The 13,568-nt window shown below is 37.2% G+C and overlaps 1 protein-coding gene across 4 annotated transcripts in view; it reads left to right on the top strand.

Annotated features, from left to right (window-relative positions):
- The window catches only part of KIF5B (kinesin family member 5B), a 47,265-nt gene that overhangs the window by 19,188 nt on the left and 14,509 nt on the right, over positions 1-13,568 (top strand). For all 4 annotated transcript variants that reach the window (XM_040248048.1, XM_040248049.1, XM_040248046.1 and 1 more), the window contains exons 10-15: positions 70-215; positions 853-1,001; positions 1,570-1,763; positions 2,617-2,685; positions 6,693-6,899; positions 8,783-8,926. In XM_040248048.1, the coding sequence (XP_040103982.1) occupies positions 70-215; positions 853-1,001; positions 1,570-1,763; positions 2,617-2,685; positions 6,693-6,899; positions 8,783-8,926 (909 nt within the window). The remainder of the gene's footprint in view (positions 1-69; positions 216-852; positions 1,002-1,569; positions 1,764-2,616; positions 2,686-6,692; positions 6,900-8,782; positions 8,927-13,568) is intronic.

Raw genomic sequence — 13,568 nt, 5'->3', positions numbered from 1 at the left:
CTACAACATATTTTATTATTCAGAAACCCATTTGTCTTCATTGGTTTTTTTGTTTGTTTTTATATGTAGACATATGTTCCATATCGCGATAGTAAAATGACAAGAATCCTTCAAGATTCCTTAGGTGGGAACTGTAGAACCACTATTGTAATTTGCTGCTCTCCATCATCGTACAATGAATCTGAAACAAAATCTACACTCCTGTTTGGTCAGAGGTTTGTTTTTGTTCAGAAAATATAAAGTCTAAATGTAGATAGGCATTTCATTTATTAAATCTAGGTAAGTTTCAGGATAGGTACATTCAAATCAGTATGTATTATTAGTGTGCTAGAAAACATTCAAGTCACGTGTTAACTCGAGTCAGATTTATGTGAGAAGCTTCAGTTCAGTATTAAAACAAACATTTGAATCAGATAATAAAGCAAAAACCTGAGGGAATATAATTGTATGTTAAGCCTATTGACATACGTGACCTGTTCAAATAATGGGATAACTATATGAGGTGGTTAGCCGAGGAAAATCAATAATGATGACTTTGACTGTCATTGATAATTGCTTTTCTTAATTCTGCCTTACAAGTGAGTTGGAAAAATAATGGGCCCATGTGTTTTTTTCTTATCAGGTTGCTGATTTTTTTTTTTTTAAGCTATTCAGAGGTGTTGCAACTGACCCAAGTCTAATGGGTTGTGAATAAACACTATACTAAGTACAGCTCCTAGAATTTAGTCAGAGATAACTAGATAAGAATAGTTAAATTACCTAGCCACATTTGCTTATACTACAGAGATATAGATATCAATTGAAAATAATTAAGTCACATTCTTCCCCTCTCCCCCCAACTACTTGTCTTAGGGCCAAAACAATTAAGAACACAGTTTGTGTCAATGTAGAGTTAACTGCAGAACAGTGGAAAAAGAAGTATGAAAGAGAAAAAGAAAAAAATAAGACCCTCCGGAACACCATTCAGTGGCTTGAAAATGAACTCAACCGATGGCGTAATGGTAATCACTGAATTTGTTGTTTAGAGTTTGTGGAATAGAGATTCAGAGCTATTTTATAAATTTGAGACTCTGATATAAATGAAAATAACAACATATTAGGGATCATCATGGAGAAGGAAATGGCAGCCCACGCCAGTGTTCTTGTCTGGAGAATCCCAGGGACGGCGGAGCCTGGTGGGCTGCAGTCTATGGATGGGGTCGCACAGAGTCAGACACGACTGAAACGACTTAGCAGCAGCAGCAGCAGGGATCATCAAATTAAAATGAATAAAATCTTTTACTTTAAATTCTGATTTTTACCTGGAATAATAAATAGAGGCATAGAGGCCAGCTAGCTGGCTGTTGAAGTCTCAAGATGGCAAGATGTTTAGCTTAGGATGAAATCAATTAAAAATACAAGATTTGATGACTGGCTTTAGAAGATAAAGGGGACAGTCAAAGATAATTCCAACTTTTCAGATCTCAGGGACTGAGCAGATAAAGTTTATAAGAGCTGCTGAAATTGAATAAAATTAAAATTAATTTTCAACAGATGGGTTTTATTAACCATTCTATTGTCTTATTTTAGGAGAGACAGTGCCTGTTGATGAACAGTTTGACAAAGAGAAAGCCAACTTGGAAGCTTTTGCAGTGGATAAGGATATTACTATTACCAATGATAAACCAGCAGCCACAATTGGAGTTACTGGAAACTTTACTGATGCTGAAAGAAGAAAGTGTGAAGAAGAAATTGCTAAACTGTACAAACAACTTGATGACAAGGGAAGTATTTGTGTTCTATTTTGTTTTAGAACATTATTGACATATTTTTATTTTCTAATTTCAGTATTAATGGGTCATCATGACCTATGTACATATTCCTAGGTTTCTGTTAACTTTCTCAACGTCATTGTATTAACAAAAAATATAAAATGACAGTTTCTGTTTCTATGCAGAAACTATGTATAAGGCATACCTTTCTTCCCCTTCTCTTTAAGCTAAAAGAACTTTCAAAAGGAAATTTGACGCAGTCCTTGGAGAGTCTTAATGAAATGACCTTTTAGAATCTGCTCTCTGTGGCGCTAATGATAAAAATGATGCAAGAGATTAGACTGAGGGAACAGAATCAAGTGGAAATACTATCTTCTACTTTGATGATATCAGTAGCATGAAAAATAGCACAGTTATGAAGCAAATAAAAAGGATGGGCAAAACAACAGTAAAAAGACTAGAAAAAATTGTTCTGATGTTGTCTTTGATTTTTTCTTAGTAGGTGATGTTTTTAATGTATTTTAAACAGGGATGGTAGGTAGGTTTGAAGTGGCTGCATGGCATTATTTTCAGTAATAGCTTTAAACATGTTTATTATTTTTAGCATTTAAAGTATTTTGTGAATAACTTTCATAAACATAAGCTTTTTTTCTTATTGTATGATAAGGATGTTACAGTTACTGATAATTGAAAGAAGCTCCATTTGCTTCAACATCTTTCTAAGATAAGAGATTAGAATAAGCTATGTCCAATTTGGGGAAAACAACTTTGAAATACTGGGGAGTGGGTAGTAATCTTACAGTTTGTGTTAGGAAACAGAACCAGGTTGTGAGCTATTCTGTTAATTTGTAACTGAAAATTCTAGGATGAAGAAATTAATCAACAGAGCCAATTGGTAGAAAAACTGAAGACACAAATGCTGGATCAGGAAGAGGTAAATTGAATACTGCTTCCAGAAAAGCTGTATAGTTTGTCATTGTCACTTAAAAGGTGAAGGCATCTACAGAGCTCAGAACATACTCCAGTACATTTAAAAATGTTTTGAGTACGTCCATGCTTCACCGTGGATATCCTATGGGAGCAGTACATCATACAGACAGAAGCAAAGATTGACTTCTTTGGGCTTTTTGGGGTTGGGTTTTTTGGGGTTTTTAAGTTTGAGTTAAGTCTAACTGGAGGGGAGAGGATGATTTTCTCTTTTTTACATTTATTCTTTAATATACGTCTCCTGGGGTTTTCAACTCTGTCTTTTGCTTTCCTTGTACAGTGCTACTTTGTCTTATTCTCCCCCAAACACTTCTTATTGATCCTTGGACTGGAGTAACCTTAGGTTCCCCCTCCCTCTATGAAAAGTATTTCCACATGGAAATGATGAAGGAAGGAGTATAAAAAACACTTTTAACACTGATATATGTCCAAAGGGATTGTTAAAGAAAAGACTTATTTCTGAATCACATTGGCTTTGTTTTTAGGAATTCATACTTTAGGGTATGATTTTTATCATAGAAATGAGAATGTCAGTGAATAAGATTATTTTTTACTCTACCATTTCTACCCTCCCCTGACCTGTTTCTCATTTCTGTGATCTTCACTTTCATCTTGTTTCTTTCAGGTTCCTTCTCTCTAGTTTGTCACTTTGGACCCTCATTTTACCTTACTTGGCAGTCAGTTCAGTCTCTCAGTCATGTCTGACTCTTTGCCACCCCATAATCCGCAGCACTCCAGGCCTCCCTGTCCATCACCAACTCCTGAAGTCTACCCAAACCCATGTCCATTGAGTCAGTGATGCCATCCAACCATCTCATCTTCTGTTGTCCCCTTTTCCTCCTGTCCTCAGTCTTTACCAGCATCAGGGTCTTTTCAAATGAGTCAGCTCTTTGCATCAGGTCGCCAAAGTATTAGAGTTTCAGCTTCAACATCAGTCCTTCCAGTGAACACCCAGGACTAATCTCCTTTAGAATGGACTGGTTGGATCTCCTTGCAGTCCAAGGGACTCTCAAGAGTCTTCTCCAACACCACAGTTCAAAAGCATCAATTCCTCGGCGCTCAGCTTTCTCTATAGCCCAACTCTCACATCCATACATGACTATTGGAAAAACCATAGCCTTGACTAGACGGACTTTTGTTGAGAAAGTAATGTCTCTGCTTTTTAATATGCTGTCTGGGTTGGTCATAACTTTCCTTCCAAGGAGTAAGCATTTTTTAATTTCATGGCCACAGTCACCATCTGCAGTGATCTTGGAGCCCCCCCAAAATAAAGTCAGCCACTGTTTCCCCATCTCCTGTTTGCCATGAAGTGATGGGACTGGATACCATATTCTTTGTTTTCTGAATGTTGAGCTTTAAGCCAGCTTTTCACTCTCTCACTTTCATCAAGAGGCTCTTTTAGTTCTTCATTTTCTGCCATAAGGGTGGTGTCATCTGCATATCTGAGGCTATTGATATTTCTCCCGGCAATTTTGATTCCAGCTTGTGCTTCATCTAGCCCAGCGTTTCTCATGATGTACTCTGCATATAAGTTAAATAAGCAGGGTGACAATATACGGCCTTGACGTACTCTTTTTTCCTATTTGGAACCAGTCTGTTGTTCCATGTCCAGTTCTAACTGTTGCTTCCTGACTTGCATACAGGTTTCTTAAGAGGCAGGTCAAGTGGTCTGGTATTCCCATCTCCTTCAGAATTTTCCACAGTTTATTGTGATCCACACAGTCAGAGGCTTTGGCATAGTCAATAAAGCAGAAATAGATGTTTTTCTAGAACTCTCATGCTTTTTTGATGATCCATTAGATGTTGGCAATTTGACCTGTAGTTCCTCTGCCTTTTCTAAAACCAGCTTGAACATCTGGAAGTTCACGGTTCACATATTGCTGAAGCCTGGCTTGGAGAATTTTGAGCATTATTTTACTAGCATGTGAGATGAGTGCAGTTGTGTGGTAGTTTGAGCATTCTTTGGCATTGCCTTTTGTTGGGATTGGAATGAAAACGGACCTTTTCCAGTCCTATGACCACTGCTAAGTTTTCCAAATTTGCTGGCGTATTGAGTGCAGCACTTTCACAGCATCATCTTTTAGGATTTGAAATAGCTGAATTGGAATTCTATCACCTCCACTAGCTTTGTTCGTAGTGATATTTCCTAAGGCCCACTTGACTTCACATTCCGGGATGTCTGGCTCTAGGAGCTTTGTTCATAGTGATGCTTCCTAAGGCCCACTTAACTTCACATTCCAGGATGTCTGGCTCTAGGTGAGTGTGAGGGATCACACCATTGTGATTATCTAGGTCGTGAAGATCTTTTTTGTACAGATCTATGTATTCTTGCCACCTCTTCTTAATATCTTCTGCTTCTGTTAAGTCCATACCATTTTTGTCCTTTATCGCGCCCATCTTTGGATGAAATGTTCCCTTGGTATCTCTAATTTTCTTGAAGAGATCTCTAGTCTTTCCCATTCTATTGTTTTCTTCTTATTTCTTTGCATTGATTGCTGAGGAAGGCTTTCTTATCTCTCCTTGCTATTCTCTGGAACTCTGTATTCAAATGGGAATATCTTTCCTTTTCTCCTTTGCTTTTCATTTCTCTTCTTTTCACAGGTTTTTGTAAGGCCTCCCCAGACAGCCATTTTGCTTTTTTGCATTTCTTTTTCTTGGAAATGGTCTTGATTCCAGGCTCCTGTAAAATGTCACGAACCTCCATCCATAGTTCATCAGGCACTGTCTATCAGATCTAGTCCCTTAAATCTATTTCTCACTTCCACTGTATAGTCATAAGGGATTTGATTTAGATCATACGTGAATGGTCTCATAGTTTTCCCCAATTTCTTTAATTTAAGAATGGGGGATAATTGAAAAGTGGTCCTTTGTTTGAAGTTCGTTCTGGGGGTTGGAGCAAAGACTTATAACTTCAGTAAGAGGTGTCTGAAAAGTGAAAGTGAAAGTCACTTAGTAGTGTCCAACTCTTTGCGACCCCATAGACTATACAGTCCATGGAATTCTTGAGGCCTGAATACTGGGGTAGGTAGCCTCTCCCTTCTCCAGGGGATCTTCCCAACCCAGGGATTGAGCCCAAGTCTCCTGAATTGCAGGCGGATTCTTTACCAGCTGAGCTACAAGGAAAGCCCAGGAGATGTCTACCATCAGTCAGATTAATCCTGGTTGAATCATCTAATTTTTTTTTACTCTAGTAGCATTGTTTCTCCAAGTGGCACTGGTATCATTTGCATAATTCTTCATTTATATTGTTCTGTCCACTTTACAGGACAGTTGGCATCCCTGGCTCCCACTTCTAAGTGCCATTAGCACTCTGCCCCTTTAGAAAACTACAAATTCCAGATGCCCCTACTTGAAAGCAACTGACCCACATGATCTCAGTATCCTCCTAAGAGTCTCTTGGCTTCTTCCAGTTTAGATTTTATTTGCTGATACCATGTTTTCCTCAGACATAGCTCAGATGCCACCCTCTGTTGCCCAGAGAAAACCTAAACTTTTAAAGCATCTACTCATTTCTTTCTTCTTCTGTGCATGGTTAGGAGCCTTGTGTGTCTTTTTCTGTTAGAGTGCAGCTGACAATAATTTTCCTATTCTAGCCACCTCCTCCGTGAATACCCATCCAGAAATATCCCCTTTCCTTACACTACCAAGCACTTTGTCATGTCCTGTCTCCATTATGGCTCTAACATTTCAGTTTGTATTGCATTCATCTGTTTATCTGTCTTCCACTAGATTTTTCCATCTCCCACAGTGTTGAGCACAGAATGTGCACACAGTAGGTATTCAGTAAATCTGTTGAATGAATAAATGTTACCATGTATAGTAATGTCCACATTTCATTCCCTTTTTGGTGAGCAAGTGATAAAAATAAAAAATTTTTTTTTTAACTTGTGTATGTTTTAAAAACCAGTTACTCAGTTCTTTGGATAAAATAGATATTTTTATTCCTTCCTACAGCTTTTGGCATCTACCAGAAGAGATCAAGATAATATGCAGACTGAACTGAATCGCCTTCAGGCAGAAAATGATGCCTCTAAGGAAGAAGTAAAGGAAGTTTTACAAGCCCTGGAAGAACTTGCTGTCAACTATGATCAGAAGTCTCAGGAAGTTGAAGACAAAACTAAGGAATATGAATTACTTAGTGATGAACTGAATCAGAAATCGGTAGGATACAGTTTTTTTTCTTAATACTTTGGTAAAGTATTCTTAATTGAAAAGTTACCTGAGTAAATTATTTCTGTAAAAGCTTAAGACTGATAACATCGATTCTTCAAAAACTCAAGTGTCAACTTTATTTTCTCCTATATATGAAGCTTTAAGGTGGAGGAAGAGGGTTATTTTTTTAGTTTCTAAAGGTCTGTTAATATGTAATTAAAGTGATATTTCAATTGGCTACATATTGGCTACTCCAGATATTATTCTACTGTTCAAAGAAAAAAAAGTTGACTACTAGTTGCCCAGTAAAGTGATTAACCAACTGTTCAAATTATGATTTTTAAAATGTGCACAAAAAGCAAACTAGCAGAATATATGACTTCACGTAACTTACATTTTGTTCACTGTTAAATTTCCAATACCTGGGCCAGTGTCTTCTGGGACAGTGTAATAACTTCATCATGGTTCCCCAGGAAATGAAGATTTTTGTTTTCATCACTATAAGGCAAGAATCCCTGCCCTCTGGTAGTGATGCCAGAAATAGTATACAACTGTGACTGCTTCTGCGATACTTTGAGCATCACCGTGGATGAGCTCTCTTTTTCTTAAAGTTTTGCTGTTAATGCTGGCTTCTTGTTTAGAAATCATATTTAAAGTTGGACATAGGATCAGTGTTCACTAGTTGTTTCCTTGTCACATCAAGTGTTTAAAAGGAAAGCAATCAGTGCTATGAAATGACATTTTTGAAAGCCTTTCTGCTCCTGGAGAAGTTCCTTTTCCCTTTTTGATCTCCCAAGTTACATTTAGCTTGAAGTTATAATTAATACCATGGAAATCAAAATACCTTTATAACTCTTAACTGAGTTGCATTATTAGCAAACCTAATTTCTGTTTGGACAAATGATAGGAGTTTCTTAAAACTCTGTAAACTGTAAGTTGGTTCTTAGCCACTGATTTCAGCCTTTATGACTATTCTGTTTGTGTCCCAGTTTTAATATGAGCACTGTATTGGTAAGGAGTTAGAAACCCCTGAAGTGGTCTGCATCTTTTTATATACTTGAGTATTGCTGTTCAGTTGTTAGAGATATTGTCTGGTAATTTGGACTTGGTAGTATATTGTAGATCAAACTGAGTGAACTCACAATCTGCTGGTTTTCAGACACTTAAGGAAATGACCAGAAGAAATGAGCAGCTGAAACAATGGTATCTTTACTAAAAGATACTGGTTAAAAGTCAGTAACTTGCATTTAAAATACAGTATATGATCTGTGACACAACTAACAGTTTTAAAGCAGCCAGATTCAGTTGAATTTTCAAAATTGTGGTGACTTTGTTGCTGGTAAGCTAGCTACTACTATTTTAAATTTATAATTATAGTAATTAAATTCATATAGTAATGCTACTTCACTGTCTCCTGGATAATTGCATGTATCATAGTATAAAAGTAGTAGTAATTATCAGGTGAATTCTTCTCAGAAACTAAATACTATATAAAAAGCAGATAAAACTTATCAGCCATCTAGAAGACTTAGCAATTCCATACTAACATATATTTTCTTAGACTGTTTCCAAAGGTAATAAATGAAAACCAAATCTAGTTAATTTGAAAGTTTTCCATTTCTAGGTAGAAAACATCCAATCTCAAAAATTTAGTGAAGTAATACAAACTGCTCTTGATGGAGCTACAATATGGCTATTTTCCATAGTCCTCTTAGGCCTAAAATACATTTTAAATTTGAGCTGAGAGCTAGCCCAGAACTCAGTAGAGAATTCAAGAAAATGAAAGCAGAAAATAATAGTTTTGTGAGTACTGAATGAAAATACCTGTCAAAATTTGAGTTGATCTTTCATTTAATAGATTTCACTGTACCTTTTGTATTTTGTTCTATTAGGCAAGTTTAGCAAGTATAGATGCTGAGCTTCAGAAACTTAAGGAAATGACCAACCACCAGAAAAAAAGAGCAGCAGAGATGATGGCATCTTTACTAAAAGACCTGGCAGAAATAGGAATTGCTGTGGGAAACAACGACGTAAAGGTAATTGTAACTACCTGAGAGTAAGCATGATTATCTGTATAGAACTCACGCTTTCATTTTTCACAAAGCTCTTTTCATATCCATCATCTCCTCCTCCAAGACCCATCTGTAGTAGAGGGTATTGGCTTCATTTTAAATAGATGAGGAAGAGGGAGAGGATAACGGGTCCTCAAGGAGACATATGCTCAGTCAGTAGCGTTTATCTGGACTATGTGTTTGGTTTTCTTCTCTATGTAAAGATTTTTGCACTTAGAAATTATTGTTAATAAATTACGAAAGTGTGTAATTGAAACAATAGCTCCAGGAGTAAACTGTAAGTAAATTAGCTTCTGGTTGCTGTAAGTGTTTTAGATAAAAGGTGAGCACTGCTAATTAATTCTTTATATTTGGAAATTTTTTAAACATACAGTAGTAAACAGGACAATACTGTGAACCTTAGAGTTAATCAGTTATCAAAATTTTGTTACATTTTTTCTTTTCTAATAATCTTAGTTATATTAGCACTAGTGTGTAGTTTTAAAAAAATTGCAACCTGGTAGATTTTAAAACTTAGATCAAAAATACAAACTAGACTCTTAACTGAAAAAAATGTGCACATAACATGAAAGGTTTGTATGTTGCAGTAGATATTTGTATGGACTTCCTTTTTTTAAAATTAAAATCTAATTATAGTGACAAGGAGAGCAAATTTATACTTGAGTTTGTAGTGAAAGTCAGCTAAGCAGCCCTGTTTAACAAGAGTTGGAAATGAAATAAAAGCTTTCACTGTGGAGCACACTCTCCTTCTGTTGTTATTCCGAGCTATTGTTTGTTGATGGAGGCAAGGATTCATTCTCATAATTGTGTGTTTCTTAAGCTGGCTCACCTGATCAGAACAGAAAAGCGTTGTTAAACACTGAATGATGTGACTTGCTCTTTCTTCACTGTCAGTCTGAACATCCTGCCCTGTCGTGTTTTTCGTGAAATATGTGAGATTGATTACGCTCTGTTGGAATCTTCCGGGATAAAAAACAGTAGATTTCCTTCATATTCTGAACACTGGAAACATGTTCAAATTTTTCTTTGTAAATTTGTGGCTTGTTTTTAGAAAAATCCATCCATTTCATTGGAGAAGAAAATGACAACCCACTCCAGTATTCTTGCCTGGAGAATTCCATGGACAGAGGAGCCTGGCAGGCTAGAGTCCATGGCGTCACAAAGAGTGGGACATGACTGAGCAACTAACACTTTCCACTTTTTTCATCCATTTCATGTTCAAATAATTTAATATGTGAAAAAGTGGTAAAGGTAGAGAAAATAAAGAGTAAGACTGGCTTATGTCTTATGGCACAGCCAGTGATAACCAGACATCTAAACCGCTTTTGTCACTAAACCATTGTGGTATTTGGAAACAAGTAAGACTTGCAAATAGGTAAAGAAACAATGGACCCTCAGTATTCTTGTGTTTTGCAGGTAATTCCCTTCCTGTTAAGCACATCAGTAAGCGCTGCTTGAGTTCTCCGTGTTTTGCGTGTTTTGCATTGTGTTTCACTCTTTGTGTTATACTAGTCTCTGGATTTTGATGAACGCATAATATAGATCCAGCATTGCAGTATCAGAATCATTTCACTGTCCTAACAAGTTGCTTGTGCTTTATCTACTCATCCCTCTGCCCTGAATCACTAGCAAACATTGATCTTTTTAACTGTCTCTAGTTGTGCCATTTCCAGAATGTCATATAAGTGGAATCATACAGTATTAGCTGTTTCAGACTGGCTTCTTTTACTTCATTTCAGTTCAGTAGCTCAGCTGTGTTCGACTGTTTGCAACCCCATGAACTGCAGCACGCCAGACCTCCCTGTCCATCACCAACTCTCAAGAGTTCACTCAAACTCACGTCCATTGAGTCAGTGATGCCATCCAGCCATCTCATCCTCTGTCGTCCCCTTTTCCTCCTGCCCCCAATCCCTCCCAGCATCAGAGTCTTTTCCAATGAGTCAATTCTTCGCATGAGGTGGCCAAAGTACTGGAGTTTCAGCTTTAGCATCATTCCTTCCAAAGAACATCCAGGACCAGTCTCCTTTAGAATGGAGTGGTTGGATCTCCTTGCAGTCCAAGGGACTCTCAAGAGTCTTCTCCAACACTACAGTTCAAAAGCATCAATTATTCAAACAGCACTCAGCTTTCTTCACAGTCCAACTCTCACATCCATACGTGACCACTGGAAAAACCATAGCCTTAACTAGATGGACCTTTGTTGGCAAAGTAATGTCTCTGCTTTTCAATATGCTATCTAGGTTGGTCATAACTTTCCTTCCAAGGAGTAAGCATCTTTTAATTTCATGGCTGCAATCACCATCTGCAGTGATTTTGGAGCCCCAAAAAGTCTGACACTGTTTCCACTGTTTCCCCATCTATTTCCCATGAAGTGATGGGACCAGATGCCATGATCTTCGTTTTCTGAATGTTGAGCTTTCAGCCAACTTTTTCACTCTCCTCTTTCACTTTCATCAAGAGGCTTTTTAGTTCCTCTTCACTGTCTGCCATAAGGGTGGTGTCATCTGCATATCTGAGGTGATTGATATTTCTCCCGGCAATCTTGATTCCAGCTTGTGCTTCTTTGAGCCCAGTGTTTCTCATGATGTATTCTGCATATAAGTTAAATAAGCAGGGTGACAATATACAGCTCTGACGTACTCCTTTTCCTATTTGGAACCAGTCTGTTGTTCCATGTCCAGTTCTAATTGTTGCTTCTGGACCTGCATATAGGTTTTTCAAGAGGCAGGTCACATGGTCTGGGATTCCCATCTCTTTCAGAATTTTTCCACAGTTTATTGTGATCCACATTTAAGGTTTTTCCATGTCGTCTTTTAGCTTGATAGCTCATTTCATTTTTGTGTGTAAAAGAAAGTGAAAGTATTAGTTGCTCAGTCGTGTCTGACTCTTTCTGACCCCATGGACTGTAGCCCGCCATGCTCTGTCCACGGAATTCTCCAGGCAAGAATACTGGAGTGGGTCCCTTCTCCCGGGGATCTTCCAAACCCAGGGATTGAACCTGGTGTCCTGCATTGCAGGCAGATTCTTTACCATTTGAGCCACCAGGGAAGCCCTTTTGTATGTAGGTCCACTTTGGTTACCTCCAGTTTAAAGCTGCTGTAAACAGACATTCATGTGCAGGTTTTTCTGAGTACATAGGTTTTTGATTCGATGGGTTAAAATAACTAAGAGCATGATTGCTAGATCATAGGTTAAGACTATATTAACTCAGTAAGAAACTCCCAAACTGTGTTCGAAATTGGCTTGTAGCATTTTTTGCTCCCACCAACAATAAAATGAAAGTTCTGTTAATTCACATCCTCACCAGTATTTGATGTCATCAATTTTTGGTTAGAGCCTTTTTAACAGGTATGTGACATTATCACAGTGTTGGTGTTTTTGTTTTTAATTGAAGGATAATTGCTTTACAGTATTGTGTTGGTGTCTGCTATACATAAACATGAATCAATCATAGCACACTGTTGTTTAATTTGCGTTTTGGACTCTCTTATTTTCTTACCTTGAATTTTAAGAGTTCTGTTTGTGTGTTTTGAATAATAGTCCTTCATTAGGTTTGTGTTTTACAGATATTTCTCCCAGTCTGGCTTATCTTTTTAATGAAGTCTAGCTTGCCATTCTCTTTCTTCATGGATTGTGGTTTTGGTGTTACACTTTAAAACCTCATCTCCAAACCCATGGTCACCTAGATTTTCTCATTTATTATCTTCTAGAAGTTTTTTGGTTTTGAATTTACATTTAGGTATATGATCCATTGGGAGTTCATTTTTTTCTATGAGTATTTACATGTGGATAACCAGTTTTTCCAGCAGTTTAATGAAAAGACTGTCCATTTTCCGTTGAATTCCCTTTGTCCTCTGTCAGAGATTAATTGACTGTACTTGTGTATGCTATTCCTGGGCTTTCGATTCTTTTCTAATAACCTGTTTGTTCTTTTGTCAGTACCATGTCATCTTGATAACTGTAGCTTTAGTAAGTCTTAAAGTTGGGTAGTGTCAGTCCTCCAACTTTGTTGTTCTTTAGTATTATGTTGGCTGTTTCTTTTAAGTGATAATATGAATGACATCAGAAAGAGAGGTTTTTAGTTTCAGATTCCCTTGTTTCTTTGTTTTGCTAGTATATTGGAAAGTGACTGACTTTTTTGTAAGTTAATCTTGTATCCTGTAATGTTGCTACAAGGGCTTGTTAGTTCCAGGAGTTCTTCTTTAAACAATCATGTCATCTGCACACAAAGACAGGTTTACTTCTTTCTTCTCAAGCTCCTTATTTTTAAGTTGAAGTATAGTTGATTTACAATATTGTGTTAATTTCTCCTGTAAACCAGGGTGATTGGTTTATACATACATTCTTTTTCATATACTTTTTCCATTATGATTTAGCACAGAATATTTAAGATATATCCCTGTGCTATACAGTAGGACCTTGTTGTTTATCCATTCTATATATACTAGTTTGCATCTGCTAATCCCAACCTCCCACTCCCTCCCCTCCACGACCCCGCTGCCCCTTGGCAAATACTAGATGATGCCCAGAAGTGAGACTGACTGCTGGATCATATGGTAATTCTATTTTTAGTTTATTTTGAGAAACCTCCATAGTGTTCTCCATA

Source organism: Oryx dammah, unplaced genomic scaffold (genome assembly GCF_014754425.2).
Source record: "Oryx dammah isolate SB20612 unplaced genomic scaffold, SCBI_Odam_1.1 HiC_scaffold_10, whole genome shotgun sequence".
Taxonomy (NCBI): domain Eukaryota; kingdom Metazoa; phylum Chordata; class Mammalia; order Artiodactyla; family Bovidae; genus Oryx; species Oryx dammah.
This window is presented reverse-complemented; position numbering and strand designations above follow the sequence as displayed.